The 22,302-nt window shown below is 40.1% G+C and overlaps 1 protein-coding gene across 1 annotated transcript in view; it reads right to left on the bottom strand.

The window, feature by feature from the left end:
- LOC126251849 (condensin complex subunit 3) overlaps nt 1-22,302 on the bottom strand; it is a 217,772-nt gene that overhangs the window by 124,547 nt on the left and 70,923 nt on the right. Inside the window, exons 8-9 of the mRNA XM_049952524.1 lie at nt 6,672-6,782; nt 6,291-6,504 (exon numbers count right to left, since the gene is read on the bottom strand). Of these exons, the coding sequence (XP_049808481.1) occupies nt 6,291-6,504; nt 6,672-6,782 (325 nt within the window). The remainder of the gene's footprint in view (nt 1-6,290; nt 6,505-6,671; nt 6,783-22,302) is intronic.

Genomic DNA, 22,302 nt, shown 5'->3' with positions numbered 1-22,302 from the left:
CCAAGTCGTATCTTAGGAGTCCCTGGTTTGTCAGTTAGAGGTGGGACTCCCGTCACCTCCAAAGATCCGAGGCATTTTGCTCTGATTGTTGCCAGCATCGTATTTAAAGTACCAGGGAAGCAGGTTGCTAGCCTTACTTGCCCCGAGTCCCATTGAGTTTTACCCCAAACAATTGAGGGACTAACCGATGGATTTGTTAGTCTGTGCCGTATGAGCAAAAAGGTGACCACGCCTCAGAATATGTCCGAGATGCCCAGCCTTATTCCAAAGTAACTGGTATCCCGAGTGTCGGGACCACTTACTTGGCCACTCATACGTTGCCCGTGGTTCATGAACTAGGACATGACTACAGGAACCCACACCATGAACCACAGACAATAAAGCAAGACTGAAATATTCGCAACATCCTTTCTCATAAAGGATTTGAGATATGTAAACAAGATATTGGCAAATAATAGCAAACATGTGGTTACTGTGCATAACTCCCTTGTTTATAGCTATGAAATACGAGTAACTACAGACTTTTTTCAATGGAATAATGTAATTTCTTAAGGGTCGTTGTCAGCTGGTGAAACGAAAATTCCTTCAAGTTCGTAGAAACCAGAAGAATTTTTTGAGACATAGTCCTGACGTTCACAATAGGATTCAAAACCATTTTGAATTGTGGAGTCAATTATGAAAATGTGGGATTGCCTCCAGCCTCTCCACATGCAAGAGCCTTTTTGAAGACGATTTTCTAAATACTGTAAATGGTTTATATAACATACATAACTTTCCAAATGCAGTCAATGATGTTGACAGAAAACACATTTCTCTAAAAGTCCAGAAAATTCAGGTACAATGTTTTATATATACAAACATTTTCATTTACTCTCACTACAAGCAGTTGCAGATCCTCAAGGCGAATTCATTATAAGAGTGTTGGGGGTGATATGGGAAGGAAAGTGGAAGTGTAGGTTTCATTCTTCTAGTTTATTTTGCATGATGCAAGTAAGGGAGCTTGATTTACCACCAGAGTCTCCACTACCAAAGACATCAGTTGTATTGCCTTTTGTATTCATTGGATATTAGTTTTATCCATTGTTGACACATTTTATCAAATATTATAGTCTGTGTGTTTTAGATACAGGGAAAGAATATTTCAACAAGTGCTTTTCCATGGCATGACAATTAACTGAGTGTGCTTTTGCAAAAATGAGCGCTACATGCAATCCACTTTGGAAGCCAACAGAAACTTCACCTGAATTTGCAGACAATATTGTAAACTGTACATGTTCTTCGCATCATCATCATTGATCTGGAAGGATCCCTAAGTGTCGATGAGCAACACACAGTAGAAATCTAGCGTTCCATGAGCACGCTTCTCAGACAGAACGAAACCGTGAGCTTCGAATGAAGCTGTCAAAATGACAGTTTCGATAGCTTTTTCACACATAATACAACATAATTTTTGTGTTTATTAGCTATGCTCCTGCACCTTTATCACCACCTCTCATTTTACGACAGTAAAAGAAATAGAAGATTAAGAAAATTATATGCTTCTAGTTTGTAATTCTGCTGCCATCACAAGTATCAAAAATTGACTGACTTCATATAAAACATTGATGAAACCTTATTCTTGTGGATCACTCAAGACAGAAAGGAATCCCATTTCTGGAGCTTTGGTAAAAGGAAAGGCACTTCAACTGAACAAGCTTATGGCTGACGACCCATCATTTTCAGCTAGATGTGGTTTTCTTGGATCATTGGAAGAAAAGACACTGAATTATACAGCTCATGTTGGTAGCTTTATATTGGTAATTTTCAGTAGTTGAAAAAGATACTGGCAGTTCTTCTTAACAGCCTATTCTGAAGTATTCTTTCTGCTTAAAAATAAAATAAAAAGAGAAAGCATGGCAGGTTTTGATATTACAGAACTGACTGTAGCCTTGTGTGTGGTATAGGATAGCGAATAGGGCATTTCAACTCTTATTTCATTCTGTACTTGCTGACCTTCATGACTGACAATGGATAAGTGAAACCCTTGAAGCAACCAATAATTTTTTCTGTCTTTGACTCTCAACGAGAGTTCATAGCCCGCCCAGTGCAATGCTGCTCAGAACCCACTTGTAGGTTGTGACCCAAAGGCTGGGAACAGCTATTCTAGACTCTCCTCATGAGCAGAATTCTTCACATTCAGTATTTCTCCAAATACTGCTTCTCTCTACGAATTTTCTTATACAGTTTCTGCTGGTGTTTTATTTCAATCTTGCTACATAGAGCCACACCATAATATCTGCCTCTTCCAGATCAGTCTTCTTTCTTCAATTCTAGGGTAAACCTATGTTGACTTTTCTGTATTTTCCTTACTCCTAGAAATACTGTTTCCGAATTTGTTTCCTTCCAATATTTTACTGCTGTTTCTCGTATTCTTTCAAGTCCATTTCTTCTTCTCATCATGATCTTATGCTGCTGCACCCCCCCCCCCCCCCCAATTTGTGTTAGTCTGATTTGGATTCATAGTCTCCTGGATCGTTGTTTGTCTACTCTTCCCCCGTTCCCTGCTTTCCAGCATTCCCCCCTCTCCTCTGTGATCTGATATGTCCATCTCCCCGATGGACTTTATTCCTTCTGGTTTGGCAGTGTCTCTTTGTAGTGTTCCCAGAGATTTTTGTGCTGCATTCTTTATTTCTCCTGTTATTATCTTCTTCTTGTTTCAAATATCTTTCATCATGGACTGTAATTTATGGCTGACTTTTCCCTTCCATTTCTGCATCTGTGAGCAAGGGCGTACCCAGGATCTGAACTGGGGGAGGGGGGGCAGGTCATACTAGTCTCGGAAAACAAGGACTTGAGACAACATACAGCACTTCTTATTAAATAAAACAGTAAACCAGTGAAAAACTGCTTTTAATAAACATTTTAAATACAAGAATGCACTTGTACAATCCGAGAAAACATGCAGCATTTCTTATTAAATAAAACAGTAAACTAGTGAAAAACAGCAAATATCTTCGGGGGGGGGGGGGGGGGGGGGGGGGGGGCAGCTGCCCCCCCTCCCCCGCCGGGTACGCCCATGTCTGTGAGTGATTTATGAAACTGGCTAGTAGCTCTCCACATACTCATTGTTGCCTCCTGATATGCACCAATTTTTGCTTGCAGTCTTGTTCACTGGCATGTTAGATAGCATCCTTAGTTCTATGCATGTGTGTGGCTTGGGTTTATAGCCAATAAATGTTTCTAGGCAGCAATTGGTGTTCTGGGTTTCACTGCTGTCATTTTTGCTTTGCTGTGCTCTCCTAGGTATCTTTCAGCTCTGGCTGCTGCTTCTTGTTTTGTATATTGTGCTAACAGATGACACCACTTGATCCAGTGTCCAGCTGTCTTCTCTCCTTAGTGTACATCCATTTGTTCCTTCCATAACATCTATCTAGGTACCTAGTTTTCCTGTTTCTTATTCTCTACGGTATATTTAATTGTAATACAATGTTTTCTGATAACACTCAAGGCTTTTTTAATATCCTCTTTTCATTTTCTTGCTGCAACTTGTGGGGTCCTGCCCACTCATCTCATATAGGGTGCCTGAAGAATGTTGCATTCTTGGAATGCTATACAACAATTCAAGTAAATACTTTTTATTACAAATAAGAAGACTGGCAATAGGTAGAGTCCTTGTCAGCAGGACATTGGCTGACGTCATCTCACTGCCTTCTTTGCTCTTGCGATCTTCGTCCTGGTGCCGGCACTTGTTGGTATGCCAGAACATAACTAGTTCCTGTTATAGCCCGTACTTAAGTAACCCAATTTGTACTTGTATTGCTATTTCATGCCAGCTTATGAGGCCAGATGTGTGTGCCTTAAAGAAATATAGAGTTAGTTTGATGCTTTAGAAATCTAAGATCAACGTATATTTCTAGCGTGCGTTGTAGAAATAAATCTGATAATGCACACAGTTATTTCACCCCAGTGCAACTAACAAACTCAGTTGGGGCCATGTGATAAACAATTTTTTTTTTAAGTCTAACAAATGGCAAGACAATCTGTACTTATTGTAATACGTTATTCCTAAACTATCAAAATATACTATTATACTATCAAAGTTGGGTGAAATACTAAGTGGGTCCATGAACTAAGGGTCTTCAATGCTATTCCTTTCAAATCCCCAACAACCCGAGCTCACTACAACACTCAGTTCGCGATGAAGCAGCTCCTCACTCCTCCCACCAGGTGAGAGTTGCATGCAGTGATCTGTGTTTTGGGAGCCAAGGGTCCTATCTTCAGTGCCATTCGTCTTCTGTTATACAAAATCTATGGATGTCAAAAATGCACGAAAGTGGGTCAGTGAGTTTACGATGAACAGCATTCTGGCCAGCTTTCAGTTTCAGGCAAAACAGTTGCAGAAGAGGAGAAACAAATGCTTGGATATCTGAGTGAGACAGTTCACAAGCTGTGCAAATGGATCCCTGAAGTCCGAGTATAACTGACAAAATTTTGACCATACATTTGCATTATTACCATGTGTGAGAGTGAGGTGGCTCCCCAAAATGCTCACTGACGAACATAAATAGCAATATAGCGCAAGTAATTTTTGGATTCAGTTTTCACTGGCGACGAAACTTGGGTATCCTACACACCACCTGAAACTAAGGAAAGTCTCGTCATTGACGGCATACAAATTTTCCGAAGCTCTGAAAGTTCAAACAAATATTTTCTGCCATCAAAGTGACAGCCGGCATGTTCTGGGACAGAAAAGGTGTTTTGCTGTCTCAATTTATGTCTATTGGCACAACACTCACTACTGTGAGACTTTGTTAAAACTGTGTCATGCCATTCAAAACCGAAGGAGAGGAATGCTGATGTATGGTACGCATTTTCATCTCGACTGCCCATGCAACAGCTGACCTCTTGGGCCAATTCGGATGGGACATCCTCACCCATACCCATCCCCATCCCCATCTCTCCCTCCCCCCACCTCTCCACCCCCGCACACACAGCCCAGACTTACCAATAGTGATTTTCATCTGTTTCCTGTGTTCAAGTACACCTGGATGGAATGTATTTCTGGACCAATGATGAATTGAAAAATGAGGTCAAGCGCTATCTGCACAACACAACGGGAGAGTTTTATGACAAAGGCATATGAAAAATAGCATAGCACATGCAAATGTCCATCAACAGTGAAAGTGACTTTGTAAAAAATTGCTGAAAGTCCAGCCTTCCCAACAAAGATTCATTGCAAATAAATGTGTTTTCCACGGGGCAGCGGGAGGCCTTATTGTACAGACATCTCATACTTAAAATGCTATGCAGCAACGCTACTGCAATGAATAAACAAAAAATATGGAAACTACACCATCATGTACTGTGGACTGTGAGATGCCAACCAGCTGCTATGTCATTCATTGTCATATGGTGTCATTTGGATGTGGTATGGAAGGGTATAGAGCTGCCACACTACTCTTCCAGCTGTAGTCAGCTTTTCGACTTCGTAGCCACAGCTTCTCATTCAAGTAGCTCCTCAAATAGCATCATGAGTGAGTGAATGCCATTTCAGTCCTACCACCTAGGGAAACTCACTGGCAATGCCAGGAAATGAACACACGGGTCATCGACAAGGCAATCAGTGCCGGCCCCTTAGCTATAGAGGTGGATGCAATGAATGAATAACTTCTTTAAAGTTGTGAAATAGTGTCTCCTTTCATTTGCATGCAGTATATTCACAAGAATAGTCACACTGGGTCTCAAGTAACAAAAAGGATAAAGAAGGTGGTGCTCACACATCATCTTACATTCAGGGCAAGAATGTCTCTTTTCAAACCTTTACAGAATAAAACTGGCATAATCTTGTACTGGATAATACATTTTGGACAGTTAAACAACATAAACATACATATTTAAAATCTTCTAATGCCCTCTGCACTGTCACTTTTAAAAGGGGCAAGTGCAGACGTAATTTATGACTGTCCCTCCCTTTCTTCAAATTTTAGGATTTAATTGTAAGAAAATGGAGGGAGAATGGTGGAGGATTAATTCAGCTGTGGCCTTGACATGACAAACCAATCCAGAAGACATAATATAACTGAACCATTACTCTCATGAGAGGGCGTAGGTTTATTATTATATTGCCAGGACCATTATATTTAAAATACATATCCAGCAGCTGTTATACAGTCATATTTACAGGAATACAATGGGTAAGACAGACAGTGGAATATTATTAGTATGCATCACTACTACATAATCAGAAATAACATCTGAGGAAAGAAAGGAAGAAGTTAGAAGACCTACTTACTTTTATTTCTACTACTTACTTTTATTTCTATCTTCCGTTTTTCTTCTACTGACATTTCTGAACAAACAACTGTAAGAGGTTCATGCATTTCTGACACAATCTCAGCCAATGTCTGAAGTCTGATAAATGTATCAGGGATTGCACTACACAGTAGTGATACAATAACTGGCACAAGTGGCACCTGAACGTCATCATTGAGGAGCAGATCTAACAAAAGCTGCCTGAGGTTAGCCCTACAAAACATCACGTAAGATTAGTTTTCTGGACAATAATCTAATAACAAATCAGAAGCTTATGCACCAATTATTGTTTCTTATTCCTTTTTATGATACATTTAGTTCATTAAAATGAATTTGTCATGGAAGACCAAAGTAGCTTACAAATAAACTAAATTACGTACCTGCCTGCCTCATCTGAAAGATCAAAGACAGGTATAATTTCCAGAAGTTGTTTCAAAATAAATTCTTTTTCATGATCTTCCCACTGATCCCTTTCCTTGCTCTTCATAAGGCTAATAAATGAAAAAAAAATTAATTAATTAATAAGAAACTAAATCATAATATTTGTCAACAATTAAATTAATTAGGAAAGTAAGCGAAACTACCAACAAACAAAACATTATGTTTCACATGAACTGATATGAACTGGTGATTATTACAATCTGCTCAGTGCAATGTTCTGCAAACCGTATGAAAAAAGACATCCTTTGGTGACAGCTGCAATCTTACACTCTAACACACATATTAATACGATCTACTTCCACCCTGCATACCTGCAGGCAAAGCCGCATGAAAATGTCTTCTAATATGTAACTGAGTGACAAATAACATTTCACATGTAAAGAGCTCAGTCTGTAGAGGGATATTTTGATAGCAACTGATCAGGTTGAATTCTTTCATGGCACTTCTACAGTTCTTTTATGAGAAACAAAGGCATATCAAATGGTAAGTTTTCCCACAGTTTACGTATCTGAAAATGGAGAAAGGGAGAAGAATGGGATTTAATGCTCCACCAATGATGAACTTATTAGATACAGAGCACAAGCTCCAGTTGGAAAAGGACAAACAAGGAAATCTGTTGTGGCCCGCTTTAAGCAATTTCGGAAAATCGCAGGAAACACGGAGCTGGATGGCTGGAAGAGAATTTCAATTTCTATCCTGCCAAATTCCATCCAGTGTTGAGGTGGAGGCGAGGGGGGTTGGGGGAAGGTTGCCACTAGAAAGTCAGCCACACTTGACGAAGGTCAGCATATATCCTACATCCTACAATTTTGCTCAAACCAAATGGGACTATAATAGGGCACACTGAATGGATATGAAGAAGGGCAGCATGAGTGGTAATAGGTTTTTTGACCAATGGGGGAGAATCAAGAAGATGCTGAAAGAATTGAACAGCCACCCTATCTTGAGAAAACCTACCCAGAATGTTTTTACAACTACCTTTAAGTAGTGAATCTAGGACTGTATTACAACCCCCAACATACTGCTCCCATAGGAAGTGCAAGGACAAGATTAGACTAATTACAGCATGCACAGACATTTATGCAATCATTCTTCCTGTGCTCCACACATTAATGGAATGGGAAAATATCCTAACAACTGTGACAATGGGATGTACCCTCTAACAAGCACTTCACAGTTGTTTGGAGAGTATAGATGTAGTTATAGATAACTACCAACCAGGAAACACTGCGATTCCATGGTAGTAAAGATAAATTACAATTCGATGGCAGCTGATTCCTACCACTTGACTTGCTGATACCGAAACGTCAATCATGAGGTTATTTTAATCAAAATATAATACACTGAAAATTGGCATGTATTAATACAGGGTATTTCTAATTTACCAATACACATTTGGAATGGTTTCAGGGAGGACTGAGCAGATAATGAACTCGTGTATCACCATATACTTTCACAACCAACATCAGTTCCATAAAATTCTTCTGAATACACAATTATGTTATAAAATGGAGCTACTTATCATACATTACTATAGTTGATTACTAGCATGCTGTAGTAATATTTCATTTTACAAAGAGGTGAAGTTATAAAACCAAAATAAATACATGAACATAAGAGCAGGTTGAAAGAGAGCAGCAGTTTACTACAATTCTCGTAAATAGGTAATAAATTTGGTGCCAATGCCCAAAGTTAAGAAACAAGCTAAGTAAGTTAAGAAACAAGCTAAGTAAACATTATTAAAATAAAACATTTTAGAACTGTTATTTTATTCCACAATAGTCTGCATCTTGTTCTGTTACACTGTTGCCACCCATATGACAGGACATGAATGCTAGTTAAAGCATCATCCAGACTTCTCCATGAATCACGTCCTTAGCTATGTGCACATGTTCTAAGGTAATTTCAGCACAGAACTTCCTATGGTGCAATTGCATCAATGACCCATTTTTGTGAAGCTGTCCGATTGCAGATAGTCTGTAAATAATTTTGCACATTCCTTTAGTACTGCCTTCAGTCTTGGTGTTTTCATTTCAATTGAAACAATTATAAACTGGAATCTCTCCGTTTCCCACAGAGCAATATAAACAGTTCAAAAAGTTCTGAATTCCCTGCATGTTTCAGAGTTACAAAAACCAACTGTAACACTGACATCTTGCCTGCCTGAGCAATTTCAGGCAAACATTTATAAATTTTTATTTCAGTAGTATTTGCTTTGACTTTCTTTAAAAAATCAAACCATTTGTCACTTTTCTGCTTGAAGTAGAATCTATGATACTGTGATAACATAGTATAGCTTCTCTCAATGGACGCTGAGCTTCGCAGTGCTGGTCACCATGAGGTTTTACCTGATAGCCAATGACAGCAAGAAATTGGGATCCGCTTTCTCAAGAACCTCTTGCTTTGTTAGGAGGATTATAATAAAAGGTAACCTAAAGAATTGTTAAGTGGGGGAGGGGGTGGGTGTCCCCATATATGTCTCCTACAATCAGCTAACTGCGATACAAAATGATTTATGGAACTAAATACAACAGAATGGCATTTTTTAATTTTAACTGCATTTACTGACTTGCGGCACTGAGCTTGAAATTACTGGCAATATAGTCAAAGGAAAAAAACGACAAATATTCAGAGAGAAATACTGAGGTTTTATTATCACTGAATTCTTGTCCCAATGACTTAATAACAAACTTTTGCAAAGTGTAAATATTTAATCTGTCAATTTTCTGGTTTTCCCCCTATTTTTTCAGTTTTTTGTCTGTTTCCTGCACTGAATGTATGATAAATATACAAATAATGAGAAGATAATTTAAGATTACAAGAAAAACAATACTGTTATACTTAATTTCATATCATTATTTTTATTTAACATTTGACAGACAAATGTGAGGAATGTTGTGCACAGCTACGCATTTATAGAGTCAAGTTCCCAACAAAGAAAATGATTATATTCACAAGTGCTACCTGTAATCGTTAAGATGGATAATATTAGAATAATTTTATGATAAAGGAATACATTCAGAACTGTGGAGATCCTTTTGCTCTTATTAAGTGCAATGCAATTATCAATATACAGTCATAATTTATCAGCATAACTGCAACATATGAGGATTGCTGCAGTATCTGGGAATGTGTGTGGGCTTAGATTCAAGGAATGCTGGTAATAATTGTATAAACTTTGTAAAACAAAAACTTTGTCAAAAATGAAACAAAGAAATATGATAATTTTAAAGAATATTTTACGTTAAAATTAACTAATGTAACTCATAACAAAGAAATTATGTAAGATGGATAGGTTGCTACTCAGCACACAGAGCAGGGGTTTAGTGGCAGACAGGCACATTGAAAGAAGACAGCCTATACAGGGTGTCCCACTCAAACCTCCCTGATTTCAAAGACCCAAGGGGAGGAGGTGGGGAGGAACAACCACAGTACATACGACAATGAAAAATGCACCACATTGTAGAGCATCTCAAAGAATTTATTTATTTATCATCAATAAACCTCTACATCTGAACCATTTGTAGCACAAAGAATTTGAGTCTATATTCAGTTTCTTGCCAAGTTCTTTGTAAGAATTCCTCTGTTATTGTTGCAATTGCATTACTGATACAATGTCGCAGCGTAGGAATATCCTCCACTTTGGTCGCATACACGCGGTCCTTCACGAATCCCCACATGAAGAAATCAAGCGGCATAATGTCAGGTGAACGCAGCCGCCAGGCAATGGGTCCTCCGTGTCCGATCCAACGATTGGGAAATTTACTATTCAGGAACTTGCGAACGGCCGTTGACCAACGCGGCAGAGCTCCATCTTGTTAAAAAATGATTTTGGGTTGCAAGTCTTGTATCTGAGCGTACACAAACTGCTCCAGCATGTCCAGATACACTGACCCATTCACTGTTTGTTCCGCAAAGAAGAAAGGTCCAACAATCTTGTCGTGCATTAGCCCGCACCAGACATTTATTTTAGGGCTATCACGAACATGTTCAATAACAACATGCTAATTTTTCAAACCCGAAATCCAAATATTATGCCTATTAACCCTTCCTGATAGATGAAAGGCTGCCTCATCTGAGAAACATCTTTCCATGAAGCTGGCATCCATATCAATACGCTGCAGCATGTCCACAGCAAATTGTTGTCTGCGTGGTTTGCCGTTCGGTGTCAGATGTTGCAGAATTTGCACTTTGTAAACACACAGACGAAGATGCTGGTGAACTACTCAATTTAATGTTGATCGAGGTACACCAAGTTGCCTAGATGCTTGATGAATTAACTTACGTGAGCTTCTGAGAAATGTTTGCCTGATGTCCTCCACTGTCTCTTCTCAAACTTCATGACAAGCACCGCCAGCATGTTTCAGAAACACTTCCTGCTGTCTGAAACTTCCTATACCATTCCTTAATTGTTTTCACATCAGGTGAATCACATTCATACACAAGATAATTTCTTTGCACAGTAATCTGCGATTTTGTTTCTGCAAACCACACTACTGCTTGCATGTACAGCTGTGGAGTCGCCATTTCCACTTCCTGCGACCATGCTACACTCTGGCGCTGGTACTTGACACTTCTGCTGACGTGGGAATATAAACCCTTTGAGCTGCTCTACAATGTGGTGCATTTTTCATTGTCGTACCTACGGGTTTTTTTTTACCTGGGTCCTTGAAACCCGGGAGGTTTGAGTGGGACACTATCGGATTAAGTGCTTCATCAGATGCAGATGAAACACACATGCCTTAGCACCCAGATGGCAGTGGTTTTATGTTTCACGTTATGCATGTGTGAAGATTTGTATGTTTTGCCTACATCTGACGGTGGACTCTGATAGCTGATAATAATATCTAGCACTCTTCTTTCCATGTGCCTGTCTGCCACTCAACACTTCCGGGTATGTGGTGAGTACCAATCTACACATTTCAGTTTTTATTTCAGCCTGGATTTTCAGTGCTTGAAATTATGTAAAAAGATATGTGACTCTGCAGATGTGACCTGTCTCTATAATTTTAGTAGTCAAATGTCACACCTGGTGTGCAGATGACATGAATTTGAAAGATATTATTGAAATAATCACTCTGTTTATAACACTTTGCATGAATTCGTGTTTATACGTCTAGTTTAACAATCTTCTCAATAAATGACGTGCTAGGTTTGTTTGAATAAATGATGATGACTCTTGTCTTATGCATGTGGACTATTTTAACACTAGAGCAGTGTGCTTAAAAAACTGCTTACAACTGTATATTGACACATTACAGTGATAAAGGAAGAGGTATAATTCTTAAGAACAATATTTTTGTTGAGAACATAACGTATGCTTAAAGTTGAAGTGGTTACTGGTTTATAAGCATCTTATACTGTTACAGATGTCGCTTGAGAATGGCATAATAAGCCAAATTCTTGATTGTGGATAAAAATATTTTATAGCAGTCCAGGTGCAAAATGTAGCAATATCTAAAATATTGTAGGACTGTGGATGTACGTAAACAGAAAATAAGGTCTCCATTCTGTAAATAGAAACATGATTGTATTCTCCTTGGCATTAAGTACACAAGGTGGTTGAGATGATGATGCTCGAACATACGCTCTCTTCTAGAACAGCCTTCCCGAGGTCCTATGATGATGCATTGTAAGTTTCAACTGGTACCAAACAGCTCTGTCAGGTTCACAGCATGTCATCAGATGCCACAGGCCATTTCATAAGTTTTCCTGACTCCTGAAGGAAGGTTTTCATGTGATGAGTGTGATGTGCTCATATTGTACTGTCTTGAAAGACAAACTCAGTGACAAAATGTTGACTGCAAAAACCAACATGTTGGAGGATTTTCCCCTGAAACTGTGCAGCCCTCAAATTACTATTGTAGTGATGAGCAGCATTCAAAATCTGTATGTGATACTGACTCAAAACATGGTGGACTCTCCTCTCTGCTAAATCCACAGAACAGCACATCTGAGAAATGCAGTAGTATCTGGTCTCCTCTACCCACTTCTATGAGTCGTGCGGTGTAAGAAATCTTGTTCTTGCTGATGAAGAGAACATGACATCATTGATCCTGGTCCAATGCCAGGACTTCCTTGCTTACATTTCTCGCACACCACGAAGTTTTGTTCTCTCTCTCTCTCTCTCTCTCTCTCTCTCTCTCTCTCGCTCTCTCTCTTTGTGTGTGTGTGTGTGTGTGTGTGTGTGTGTGTGTGTGTGTGTGTGTGTGTGTGTGTTGGTGTTGGGGGGGGGGCGCGTTTGAGGGGGTGGGTTGGTACATAAGTGAGACAATGGTTAGGTGGCGCAGACGATTTGAGCTTGTTCAAACAAGTGTGAATGACAAATAATAAAGTACTTGTGAATATGGGCAACCATCAGCTGTAGAATGGAATGACAACAACGAAAATTTGTGCAGGACTGGGACTCGAACCTGAATTTCCTGCTTATCGCGAGCTGTCACGTTATCATTTGGCTATTGATGCTTGACACTCAGCCAGATGCCAACGTACATGTCATCAACCATGTGTCTAAAACTCGCATTCGTACATCCATTATGTATATTCCTGTACACGAGAGAGAGAGATTTTACTTGAAAGCTGCTTCCCCGGTGTTGGTGGATAAATATGATATTGGAGTGCCTGTGTTATTCTGAATTACAGTGCAAAGTTCCTTCAGACATGCATGCATGTTCAAAGGAACGTTACATCATAATTCAGAATAACACAGGCAGTACAATATCGTATTTATCCACCGACACTGGGCAAGTGACTTCCAAGCAATATGTCTCACCTGTACAGGAATATACATAATAGATGCATGAGTACAAGTTGTTGTCACATGGTTGATGACATACGGAAATTTGGGTCTGGCCATGAGTCTTGCATGCAGGGTGTATACATGAACAAGGAAAAAAAATTCCCGGATTTTTCCCGGATTTCCCGGTTAAAAATACACTTTCTCCCGGGTGACAGTATATTTTCCCTTAACAATCTTTTGAATGGTTATGGTTTTATACACGGGCTTACAATTTCCCGGCACTTTAGAAAACGAAACTCAGGGAAAAAGACATGTTTTCGAAATATCTTTGATGTGCTGCAACATGTATGCTGCGTATTTTTGTACTACGAAAGCATACATTGGAATTCCACCAAACACCACATGTTACTTTCCGAATCAAATCGAGATTTCGATGCGCTTTTGTGAGCCGTTCGTATCTCATGTCACGTGATCTCGCCAGCCGATGACAGCAGATACTCAAGAGCATAGGACACGTGATGTAGTCAGCCAACAGCATCACTGTTAGGTAGCACAAACACCCAAACAGGAAAAGTTAATAGTTTAATTTAATATACACAGTGCTGCTACAAGAAAAGCAAAGCTTTCACATATAATATTGGTCTCAAGCTGCAAGAGAAGCTAAGCTTTCGCATACACTGGATCTTTTTTGCGCGTGTTACACTTTAAGATATATCACACAAATGTGCCAGTAACATTTTTAATAATGACATCTCCAGGGTTCGAAATTCTTCTAAATGGCTCGTCATCAAAGATTTGATTTTTAAATGAGAGTCAAACGCTCTGTGATTTAATAAATTCATGGTCAATTCTTGCACATAGTTTAACTTACGTAAAGGGACATTTACTTTGAAATTAACGTTTTTGAAATCACTATTCGCAATATTTTCCCGCGACCTATTAGAAATAGGTTCGTTTCAGCAGTTGCCACAGTGCGCAGATAACAGCTGACACCGCGCCTGCGCAGCTACCATGACGTAGGAAGCCCGTATGTACATACGTGTAAAACATTGAAAGATCATACACTATGTCATAAAAGAAACAAGACATCAGAGTATACTGCAAGAGCATCAGAATTTCGTGAACCATATTAAAATGTGCACATTTAAAGGGCATACTTAAAGGGCACATTCATATGTCCAGATTCTCAATGAAGTACATCTCGACCTGATATTAAGCTTTTCAGTGTGGTTTTCGGGATGCAAATTTTCTTGGAGCACCAGTACTGTATTATATCATGTTTGGTTCTTTATTATGGCATAATGCCATATGTGCTGGAAAATGAAGAAGTGCACTTGAAATGCAGCAAACAGTTGAAACAAGCCAGTACTGTGGAATTAAACATTTCGTTTCAAATACATTGACTGCCTGTCCGGAAAAGGTTAACCAAAGTCAAATTTCTTTAGCAAACAGACAAAAATAACTTCATTGTGCCGCAAGGCGATTAATGCTCGACTGTCAGAAAGGTGGAAATAAAATAAAATCTGAAACTAATGACATACACTCCTGGAAATTGAAATAAGAACACCGTGAATTCATTGTCCCAGGAAGGGGAAACTTTATTGACACATTCCTGGGGTCAGATACATCACATGATCACACTGACAGAACCACAGGCACATAGACACAGGCAACAGAGCATGCACAATGTCGGCACTAGTACAGTGTATATCCACCTTTCGCAGCAATGCAGGCTGCTATTCTCCCATGGAGACGATCGTAGAGATGCTGGATGTAGTCCTGTGGAACGGCTTGCCATGCCATTTCCACCTGGCGCCTCAGTTGGACCAGCGTTCGTGCTGGACGTGCAGACCGCGTGAGACGACGCTTCATCCAGTCCCAAACATGCTCAATGGGGGACAGATCCGGAGATCTTGCTGGCCAGGGTAGTTGACTTACACCTTCTAGAGCACGTTGGGTGGCACGGGATACATGCGGACGTGCATTGTCCTGTTGGAACAGCAAGTTCCCTTGCCGGTCTAGGAATGGTAGAACGATGGGTTCGATGACGGTTTGGATGTACCGTGCACTATTCAGTGTCCCCTCGACGATCACCAGTGGTGTACGGCCAGTGTAGGAGATCGCTCCCCACACCATGATGCCGGGTGTTGGCCCTGTGTGCTTCGGTCGTATGCAGTCCTGATTGTGGCGCTCACCTGCACGGCGCCAAACACGCATACGACCATCATTGGCACCAAGGCAGAAGCGACTCTCATCGCTGAAGACGACACGTCTCCATTCGTCCCTCCATTCACGCCTGTCGCGACACCACTGGAGGCGGGCTGCACGATGTTGGGGCGTGAGCGGAAGACGGCCTAACGGTGTGCGGGACCGTAGCCCAGCTTCATGGAGACGGTTGCGAGTGGTCCTCGCCGATACCCCAGGAGCAACAGTGTCCCTAATTTGCTGGGAAGTGGCGGTGCAGTCCCCTACGGCACTGCGTAGGATCCTACGGTCTTGGCGTGCATCCGTGCGTCGCTGCGGTCCGGTCCCAGGTCGACGGGCACGTGCACCTTCCGCCGACCACTGGCGACAACATCGATGTACTGTGGAGACCTCACACCCCACGTGTTGAGCAATGCGGCGGTACGTCCACCCGGCCTCCCGCATGCCCACTATACGCCCTCGCTCAAAGTCCGTCAACTGCACATACGGTTCACGTCCACACTGTCGCGGCATGCTACCAGTGTTAAAGACTGCGATGGAGCTCCGTATGCCACGGCAAACTGGCTGACACTGACGGCGGCGGTGCACAAATGCTGCGCAGCTAGCGCCATTCGACGGCCAACACCGCGGTTCCTGGTGTGTCCGCTGTGCCGTGCGTTTGATCATTGCTTGTACAGCCCTCTCGCAGTGTCCGGAGCAAGTATGGTGGGTCTGACACACCGGTGTCAATGTGTTCTTTTTTCCATTTCCAGGAGTGTATTTCAGCCTTCCTTAATTATGTGAATGTGTTTTAATTCACTTGATAGCTCCCGGCCACAGATATCCATTTTGTTTTCATTTCACGTGTGAGTAAACGAAGGGGAAACAGCACAATCACTAAATGTAAACACGGGTCACTTGGAGACTACCCACTATCTCAGACTGCTCTGCGCATCAGCCCCGGATCTACGACATTTGCGAACCGGGTCAATACTGAAAAAAAAAAAAACTGAATTTTCAAATTATGTACATCTTGTAGCGCACATCTTTCTGGAAAGTATGACATATAAAACATATGTATTCGAGGAAATGTATGATATATTATTTGGTATTAAGTATGCCAAAGTGCAGTGCCACGCCTCTTCATAAAGCATTTTTCTACCGCACGTCCAAACTATATTCAGGAGAGTGGAAACTGAAATTTTCTGTGGTGCCTCTCCTGCTCCCAGTCGGCCGGCTTGACAGCCTGCCCCTCTTTTTTTTAAAAAAAAAAAAAAAAAAAAAAAAAAAAAAAAAAAAAAAAAAAAATCGCAATTAATAGCAGATGCGATTATTTGTAATCAAGAGAACAAGGACTCTTCAGAAAATCTGAACTCTTTATTGCCTATTAGTTAATAACTTGCTGTTTGGTGTGACAAAGTTAAATATAGAATATATAAAACCAATACTGACAAGAGATAAGCACGAAATTACACATTTCTTCAAACCTTAGCTCCTAACATTTTTTTTCTCTCTAATCTTGCTACAGCTTTACATGGCGTGCTTTCCTTTCTGCGAAAGAATCTATTACCTCATCAAAGTGCGTCAAACGTTTTGCTACCTGAAAAATCGAAATGTCGCTATCTAATACTGAAAAAGCTGTTAATACAAATAATATCCAAGACTGGTGTGGTTTCTCGATCTGATTACGTCCATTTTGTCACTCTCTGCTAGATAAAACAAAATAGGCCTTTCTAATATGGCAGCTATTTTGAAACACACCAAATAAACGAGACTGTTTTGGCACAAATGGCCATTTTTATAACACAACAGAATATAATCCAATAAGTACCAATATCAAATGCCTATTAGGCATACTAAAAGCTTTTTGCTTGATGTTAGGAAATAGTTTCACATTTCATTCATACGCACCAGCTTCTCAAGCATGAGGTCGAAAAGTAGTATTATGAAATTTTTATATAAGTTTGGAATCGTTTTATTCTTCCATAATTTGTGTGATGTCCCCGTTTCTTCTCCTTCCTCGTTCTAACGGACAATCTTGTCATCACCAACTCTGTAGCTATTGCTGCCACTGTCAAAATTTGTACGCCGATTAACTTCACTAAGCCTGCCAGAATCACAGGTTTAGTTATCCCAAGATTATTTTCCGGTTAGGCGTTATTACGTGTTCATACAACACGATTTCTGCGTTACTTCCAGAATAGAACTTACGCACTGCTAGCCGGGGACTGTACTATTGGTCCTTATTAGTGTAGCAATCTGGCCAAAAATTTTCTGTCAAAATTTCGTTTTCTTGGATACACCTAGAAGATAATACATAATTTTTCTCACCTGTTATTCCTGTCAGTCGTTTATTTCCATTCTGGTAGTCTGAATCTATGGATTTTGCTAGTAATTATAACAACAATGATCATTCGCAAACCAAATCAACCACATAATCAGACACCGATTGGCATTCATCCGTTCGGCTTTACTCCCTCAGCTCGTATAGCCCCGTCACCTTTTGTCTGCGGTAAGTTTATTTCTAGATGCGACGAGGATTCTCCTAACAGAGACATCACGCACACTATGCATGCATTCAAAATTCAACTTATGATTCATTCAGAAATCAACTTAAAATTTGATCGAAATGTTCAAAAACCACAGGGAAGCGTTTCAAAATCATATGAATAATCGATAGGCAAACGTGCGCTGGATGCTAGGTGCTTTGTGAAGCAAGTTTTTTTCCTCAAGAATATGAATTTGGCACCGCATTTTCCTGGTAGCATCTATCTGCTTGTTGCGACTGCTTGCACAGCTAACAGCCACATTCCTGTTGCCAGAAGCGGGAGAATCTACTACTCAAACGTGACTCAACTGCGCATGCACATGAGCCCGCGCGTAACTGCTAAAACAAATCGAATGCAAACAGTTGCGACTTCACGCTAATTAGAAGCAATTTGTTGCTATGCAGCACTGCATAGTCTTCCTAAAGCCTTTGACACATTTTCAATTGGCAGACGCTTGCATGAGCACTGTGTGTCGTTCTTGTATATGGCGCATTTCCTTTGCAATTTAAGTTATTTTCGTTTTTTTCTCTCGTTTATGTTTTATTCCAGAATGAGATTTTCACTCTGCAGCGGAGTGTGCGCTGATACAAAACTTACTGGCAGATTAAAACTGTGTGCGCCGACCGAGACTCGAACTCGGGACCTTTGCCTTTCGCGGGCAAGTGCTCTACCAACTGAGCTACCGAAACACGACTCACGCCCGGTCCCACAGCTTTACTTCTGCCAGTTTTCATATGTTTTATTGTTGAAGTATTATTCTGCAGTAGCGGGATACAGTAATATCCATTGTTAGAGTATCGGTTCTTACCAGTCAAAATTACAAAAATTTAACTGAAAACTAAAACAATGAAAAATTCCCGGAATTCTAAAAATATCCCGGGTTTTTCCCGGTTTTCTCCCGGATGAAAAAATTCCAGGGTTTTTTCCCGGATCTCCCGAGTGGTATACACCCTGTGCATGGATAGCTAAATGGGAAGGCAACCACTCACACGATAAGCGGGAAATCTGGGTTCGAGTCCCGGTTCAGCAAAAATTTTCATTGTCATCATTCCATTCTACAGATGATGGTTGTACATATTCGCTATACCAAATATGTTTAATGTAATTTATAGATGGCAGACCACCTCCCTGTGAATAGCAAGAAACTGCAAAAAAGAAGTTGAGGACAGAGGAAAAAGTGAAAAATCAGTCATGGATCAGTTTCCTACATGTTGCACAAATTTTGAAAATATAATGTAAAAATTTATGAATCCAGAAAAGTTGAATAATGCTCCATGTTGGAACGTCAGGATGTTCAAAATGACTAATTTATTACTAGCAAAGATTGTTTCTTTGGGATTAAATACTCTTCAGGAACTGAAAATGGTTAAAAACATTATGACAACCAAACAGCTTCCATTTTGAAAATAAGGTGAAGTTTCACTTGAAAAAATTCCTGTGTAAAATATCTCCCCAATGTCCACTGAATTAAATGTTTGCAACAGCTGCAAGCAGTCTTCATTCTAGCTTCATCTGTATTACTAAATAGCTGTCCTGGTTCACAGTTTATGATACATGGTGCAAGGTGCAGGTTGCTTATCTAACACCTTCCAAGGACAACAAAAATTTGATTTTCTATATTACATACAATTACTGACTCAATTATGAAAATTTAAAATGCTGTCGTAATCTACTCATTAAGAGGTGTAAGCCCGCCTGCTTTCCGGGCGGCAAGACATGCCGGTCCCTGGCACGAATCCGCCTGGCGGATTAGTGTCGAGGTCCGGTGTGCCAGCCAGTCTGTGGATGGTTTTTAAGACGGTTTTCCATTTGCCTTTGCGAATGCGGGCTGGTTCCCCTTATTTTACCTCAGTTACACTATGTCGTTGATTGCTGCACAAACACTTTCTCCACATACGCGTACACCATAATTACTCTACCACGCAAACATTGGGGTTACACTCGTCTGGTGTGTTACATTCCCGGGGGTGTTTCCACTGGGGGCCGAACCACACAATAACCCTGGGTTTGGTGTGGGGCGGCGGTAGAGTGAGTGGACTGCTGTAGCCTGTTATGAACCAGGCAGGGACAAAGCCTCACCATCGTTTCTCGGTCCCCAGTTCCATACAATACAATACAATACAATACAACACAACATAAGACAAGAGGTATAATCTTACGTTGAAGATTTGGCAAAGTAAGGCAAGTATTAGGGTTAGGAACAGTGTAATTCATAGTAGGCCAATTATCCAGAATTTATTCATCCATTATTTAAAAATGAGAGCAGTTAGTAACTTCCAAAAATAAGTTTTAATCATAATTTCTATCATTTGCTATCTTTTTCTCACCTAAGTATTTCAAGGGCAGATACCATTGTAACCTAATACATATGTAGACAGTTTGCAAAGGCAGTGGTCACTGTGTCTGACCACGTATTTTTCAGTTTACCGCTCAGCAGCAGTATATCTCTCAACAAACCAACAATTTGTTGACTAGATTTTTGACCTGATGGCAGGAGAATCACAGTATAGTACTTTTGCCACATATTTATGACACGGGCTGATATTCCATGCATTGTTGGTGTTGTATGCGGAAGTGTTGTACATTTCTCTCCGTAGCTCTTCTTTACACAACTAATGTTGGTAAGTGATGAAAGTGATGACAATGATCCAGTCCTAGTCTTTTTTACTGTCATTTGTTGAGCAGTAGTGACTCTGAGGATAACAATGAAAGTGATGAGACAAGTGAAAACAATGCAGTGCCACTCACTGAACCACCAACAGTCAAGATAAAATGGAGTCAAGAAACAAGTGTTGACCAAGTGCCATTATTTACTGGACAAGACTGTGTGGTTCCACAAGCAAAGCACAAATTAAACCTAAAGACAGTTGGCATATTTTGCATGTTTTTTGATGAAACACTTATAAACAACATATTGTTTCAAACCAATTAGTATGCAACACAGAAGGGCAAATCTTTTGTCCCCTTAACCAACACAAAATATAAACTTTGACTGGAATAAATCTTCAGATGGCAATCACTAAAAAACCTAGCTACAGAGATTACCAGAGTACTGATCCAGACCTCTGTGAAAGTTATAAACCAAAGTTAATGTTAGTAAAAAGATGTCATTGGTTACTGGTTAACTTGCACCTCAATGATAATTCTGTGGCCACTGACAGGAACAGTCAGAATTATGACAAACTACACCAACTACATTCGTTGCTAGGTAATTTGAAAAAGAAATTCCAAGATTGCTACATACGACATCAGCTTCTTGCTACTGATGAAACACTGGTTAACTTCAAAGGCAGATCATCTCTCAAACAGTGCATGAGAGACAAACCTATAAAGAGAGGGTACAAAGTGTGAATGTTATGTGATGAATCATCATCATATAATTGATATTTTTGCAGGAAAAGTTTCGTAGTCTCCAGTAGTAGAGTTAAGCTCAAAGGTGGTTCTAAATTTAACCAGTGACTGTTCATAGGAAGAATCATATCACTTTATGGACAATTATTTAACATCATATTCTCAGCTCAAGAACAAAATAAAATGGTATGTACACTTGTGGAAAAATAAATCCCAGAAGGAAAAATCTGACAAAACTCACGAAGGAAAATGAACTTGAGAGAGGGGTATTTGATTACAGAATAAGCAATGATTGTGTAGTTATCTATAGAGGGAAGGATAACAGGGCAGTCAACATGTTTTCTATGTGATGTGCTCCATCAGATGCATCCACAGTGTCACAGGTCGAAAGACCGAGAATAACCAATATCAATTGCCCTCCAGTGTTGAAAGATTACAATTCCAGTATAAGCTATGTGGATAATTTTGACTGACTGAAGTCAGACTACACTAGAGTCAGAAAAAGCAAGAAATGGTGGATGAGTCTGTTCTTTCACTTTGTAGACTGTAGTGTAACAAATGGATTCATAATGCACAAGAAGACTGAAATGGAGCAGTTCTCCAATAAAGACTTTTGTCGAGAGCTGTACTCATAAAAAAATTTGTAGGCTCCAACAATAGCTTCAGTGGCTGCTGCTTCATCCTCTGCATACAAAAAATAATTTATCATCTCAGACAAAGGCACCCAAGCCACACGCATACAAAAAT

This window comes from Schistocerca nitens, chromosome 4 (assembly GCF_023898315.1).
Source record: "Schistocerca nitens isolate TAMUIC-IGC-003100 chromosome 4, iqSchNite1.1, whole genome shotgun sequence".
In the NCBI taxonomy this organism is placed as follows: domain Eukaryota; kingdom Metazoa; phylum Arthropoda; class Insecta; order Orthoptera; family Acrididae; genus Schistocerca; species Schistocerca nitens.
The sequence above is the reverse complement of the archived record's forward strand: the minus strand, read 5'-3'. Positions and strand labels throughout refer to the sequence as shown.